The sequence below is a fragment of the Tupaia chinensis genome, unplaced genomic scaffold (assembly GCF_000334495.1).
Source record: "Tupaia chinensis unplaced genomic scaffold, TupChi_1.0 Scaffold000407_4, whole genome shotgun sequence".
NCBI classification, from domain to species: Eukaryota; Metazoa; Chordata; class Mammalia; order Scandentia; family Tupaiidae; genus Tupaia; species Tupaia belangeri.
This window is the reverse complement of record NW_006159912.1, coordinates 4,935,689-4,940,107: the sequence shown is the minus strand read 5'-3', so window position 1 is coordinate 4,940,107 and position 4,419 is coordinate 4,935,689. Positions and strand designations below refer to the sequence as shown.

General features: G+C 41.7%; 1 protein-coding gene across 1 annotated transcript in view; it reads right to left on the bottom strand.

Annotated features, from left to right (window-relative positions):
- Nucleotides 1–4,419, bottom strand: part of PPM1D (protein phosphatase, Mg2+/Mn2+ dependent 1D) — a gene marked incomplete at its 5' end in the record, with an annotated part of 65,731 nt that extends 61,312 nt beyond the window's left edge. Inside the window, 1 exon segment of the mRNA XM_014590132.2 lies at nt 4,225–4,419. Within this exon segment, the coding sequence (XP_014445618.1) occupies nt 4,225–4,419 (195 nt within the window).

The window sequence follows — 4,419 nt, the reverse complement described above, 5'->3', positions numbered from 1 at the left end:
AGGGATTGCGGCGTGATCATCCCCCCTGGGGGGTGATTTCTCGCTTTCTGTCTCTATGTCTCTCTCTGTCTGTCTGGCAAGCGCACGCGCCCTATAGCGAAAACCTCTCCAAAAAAAAAAAGGAAATGTCTTGATGATACAGGTAGGTTCATTTTATCAATCCAACTCATAAATACACATCTTTTTAGTATTCTGTGTGACAAAAAGAAGAGTACACATAATGGAAAGGTTTGTGATATCCAAGTCCTTAAACAAACTACCCACATTTTTCATAGACCATTATTTATTTTTAGAGATTTTTGCTATAGGGCGTGTGCTTCTGCCAGACAGAAACAAAGAGGCAGAAAGCGAGAACTCACGCCCAGGGGAGACAGCCATACCACAATTTGTTCTCTTCCAGTCTCCTCTAGGGATTTTGGGCACACAGGCATACACTTCCAGGGTGTTTTCAAGATCTAGGTCTAGGACTCGAACTGCGGACGACCATATGGGAGTCCAGCGATGTAATCTTTATGCCGTATGCTAGGGACCATTATTTTTACTCAAAAGACTAATAAACTATGTTAATAAGACTTGGGGATTTGGTGTAAATTTTCCTCAAAATGAATAAAGGCAAGCTTTTCAGTTTAAGACAAAAAAACTGACAGTATCAGTGCTAATTACAAATTTGTAATTCATGGGACCAGTAAGTGGTGTGGTGGTTGAGGTGCTAGACTCCCACATGGCTGACCATGATTTGAGTCCCTGACTTAGCAGCTTGCTTTCTTACTTCCCCCTTCTCTCTCTCTCTCAGTTGACCATGTAGGAATCCGGTGACGTAACCATGATATCAGCTGCTGGTTGGCCCAGTTTTTTGTTTTTTTTTTTTTAATTTTTAAAATTTATCTTTATTCCTTTTAATTTGATCAGGGGTTTAAGAGTGAAAGAGGGAAAGTGAGAAAATAAGCCGCCAGGTCCAGGAATCCAACCACGGTCAGCCATGTGGGAGTTCAACACTTTTAACCAACATGCCACGTGCTGGACCAGCCGCCAGTTGTATTATATTAAACTAGTTATTTCCAAAATGTAAAACAATGGCACTCTTACCACCAGTATTTCTTATTTTGGGAAAAATAGTTCATTTAAAAATTAACATATTATGATTTAGTGTTTTTAAGTAGAGTTTTAATTCTTAGTTTACATTCTTCATAGTAAATACAGGTAGATGCCAGGTACATAAACAAAGCTCCCTGGAACCTCTACAATGTCAAGAGTACGAAACGTCCTGAAAACAAGTAGTATGAAAGCTACTGCTGTAACTCAATGAGAACTACAAAAGTAGGAACAAACATGTTCAAGTTCTAAGAAAAATACGTCTTCAAAGAAGAAACAACTGACTTGGGAGTATGTATAATTAATATACTTTTTTTAAGTTTTCTTTTTAGGGGAAGGGAATCCAAGAAAATGGATTATTCGGTGTGTCGTAGAAAAAAGATGAGACTAAAATGTGATAGAAAAGTGTGTAACTGGGACCAAGAGATGGTGTACTAGTTACATCACTGGACTCCTATGTAGTTGACTGCAGTTCGAGTCCTGGACCCAGAGGCTTAAAACTGCCAGGTGCATGTGTGCCTGTGCCCAAAATCCTGGGAGGAGAACAGAGAAGGGATTGCTGTGTGACCAACCCCCCCCGGGGGGGGGGAGTTCTCATTTTCTTTCTCTTTGTCTCTTAGCCCTAGAGCAAAAATCTCTCTCAAAAAAAAAAAAGTGGGGGTGGGGGGAGGACACCAGCCACTGGTGTAATGGTTACATCACTGGATTCTCATGTAGTTGACCTAGGTTTGAGTCCTGGACCCAGAGGCTTAAAACTCACGCCAGGCCTGTGTACCCAAGATCCCAAGAGGCGAACAGAGAACAGACTGAGGCATGGCCTTTCCCCAAGGGGTGATTTCTCGCTTTCTATCTGTCTGGCAAGTGCATGTGTGCCCCCACCCCCCCCAAACAAAACAAAACAAAAAAAAAACTCAAGAAAAAAAAAGTGGGTAACATATAGTTGAAGAATATGGAAAGCTAAATTTGGACCAGAAAAGTTTTATCATATAAGTTACAAACTATAGAGTTTAACTTTATTTTCACTAAAAATTGAGCCATCCATCTATACATTTGGGCCAAAATAAATTTTTCTAAGACCTGTATTTCCCGTATCAAAACTGCCATTCAGCATAATCCTTTTTTTTTCTTTTTTTGGAGAGGTTTTTGCTATAGGGCGCGTGTGCTTGCCAGAAAGAGACAGAGAGGCAGAAAGAGAGAAATCACCCCCCAGGGGGGAATGGCCACACCACAATTCCTTCTCCTTCACTCTCCTCTCGGGATCTTAAACTCGTGCCTGGCGTGAGTTTAAGCCACCTGGTCCAGGACTCGAACCACAGTTGACTACATGGGAGTCCTGCGACATAGCCATTACGCTAACTGCTGGTCCCTCAGCATACTCTTTTTTAATTCACATTTTGAGGACAGAGCCTGAAATTTAGCTGTGGTACAAAGGATTTTAACATTTGCCTGGAATATAAAGGCTCTAAACTGCATCTGAGGAATGAAAACTTGATTCAAGTAGTATGTATGTGTAAAAAAATCTTACACATTTGTATTTAACACATGGTTCCTGCTTTATTAAAAAAAAAAAAACACTCATGTAACAAGGTTTTAATTCTAAAAGTTTTTTTATAACTCCTTAAACATATGGCAAATTTGCCCTGCTCCAAGTATCCTGAAAATAAACAGGATTCTAAGCAGTTCTTTGTGTCTAATTTTCCTCGGTCTTGCTGCCTTGTCCATTTCTACTTGCCCTTCAGCCAATGATATGACGTACTTCTAGAATATACGACAGTGCTTTCAGTCCTCCCTGCCTACACAAAAACAAAATAAATCCATAATAGGGGCCCCTGGGATTGGATGGGCACCACCTCCAACTGGCCTACTGGCTAGACTTTGAGTCAATCAAATAACTGTTGGAAGAATGCCAAGCAAATAGAAAACAGACTTTGAAAACCAGCTAGTCTACGACTCTATGAAAATATCTTTCTAAAAATGTTCTGTATTTGACAGTCTTTAACTTTTGTGTTTCTGTCCCTCTGTTGAAAACAGCTTTATTAAGCTACCATAAACAAGAGGGTTTTGAAAACAGCTTTATTATGCTACCATAAACAAGAAGTGTTTTTTTAGTGTTTTCTCTAACAAAGATGCAAGCCTTTACTCACAGCAATAGATTACTATTCCTACAGGAAAATAGATTACTATTCCTACATGAAAATGTATCGATGCTTTACAAAACATTCAGAACTTAGATAAAAATACAACTACAAAATACGACTCCACTGAATTTTTAGGAACCAAAGTCTCTATCTTCTTTCTTTTGGCATACAGTAATAACTCTTTAACTTTTCCTACTTTGATAGGCATTTACAACACACAAGTACTTTTAACTGGCAACAACTGAAAACTATCTTAAAGCACATAGGTAAGGAGGAGAAAAAAAAAGCCCCAGCAGAATTTAACCCAAGGTCCTTAATAAGAGGCCAGTTTAAAAGTTAACAATATGTTCTGCACTTTCAGTTTTCCTAGCAGTAAGAGCTTATGATCCTATGATCCTAAAACATCTTATGATCACAACAGAATTCCTTCCCAAGACTTTAAGTTGCTGGGTGATTACATTTCAGCCCTTCTTAATTAGTTTACACTTTACTCAATAACGAACCTTGCCGGATCAATTGGGAGAAATGACACCACCGATAGGAGGCAACCGACAGGGTAAGCACTTCAAGAGCAAAGTTATGACAGAGTCTAAGGAAACGCTCCGACTTCTGTCATCTCCCGCTTCCTTCGCCTGATACAGGTAGCAACACCGCTTCAATGTATCCAGTGGCTAAAGCCCGATGCCAGGTTTCAAACGCCTCCTCACTAGCTGCCATCAAAGTGAAGCAGCAAGGGGAGGAGCGCTTCCCATTGATCCGAGCAGAGCGGAATTAAAGAGGAGCAGTAGCAGGGAGACAATCCTCTCTCCCGAGGCCACTTTGTCAGCCTGGACCTCCGCTCTGCAAAACGCTACTCGATCGCAAAGTCTTCACTTCTGCCAATTTACACTTTGATCTCGCTCTCGGTGTCAGGGACACATGCGGTGCCGGTGCCATAAAAGCTCCGAACTGCCTGAAAAAAGGCTGCGGGTGTCAAACAAGCCAAGGAACTTACCGAGTTTCTTCCACATGGCCAGGTGACAAGCGAGGAAGCCTTTCCGGATGGCAGCGCAAACCTTGGCTGGCTCGGACGAAGTGAAGCCCTTCTGCTTCTTGATGAAACCCCACAAGTGCTCCCGGGCGAACTGTGCCGCCTCCCGCCCGCCGTGCCCGTCGCACACAGCGAAAAAGGCCACGGAGGAGCGGCGGC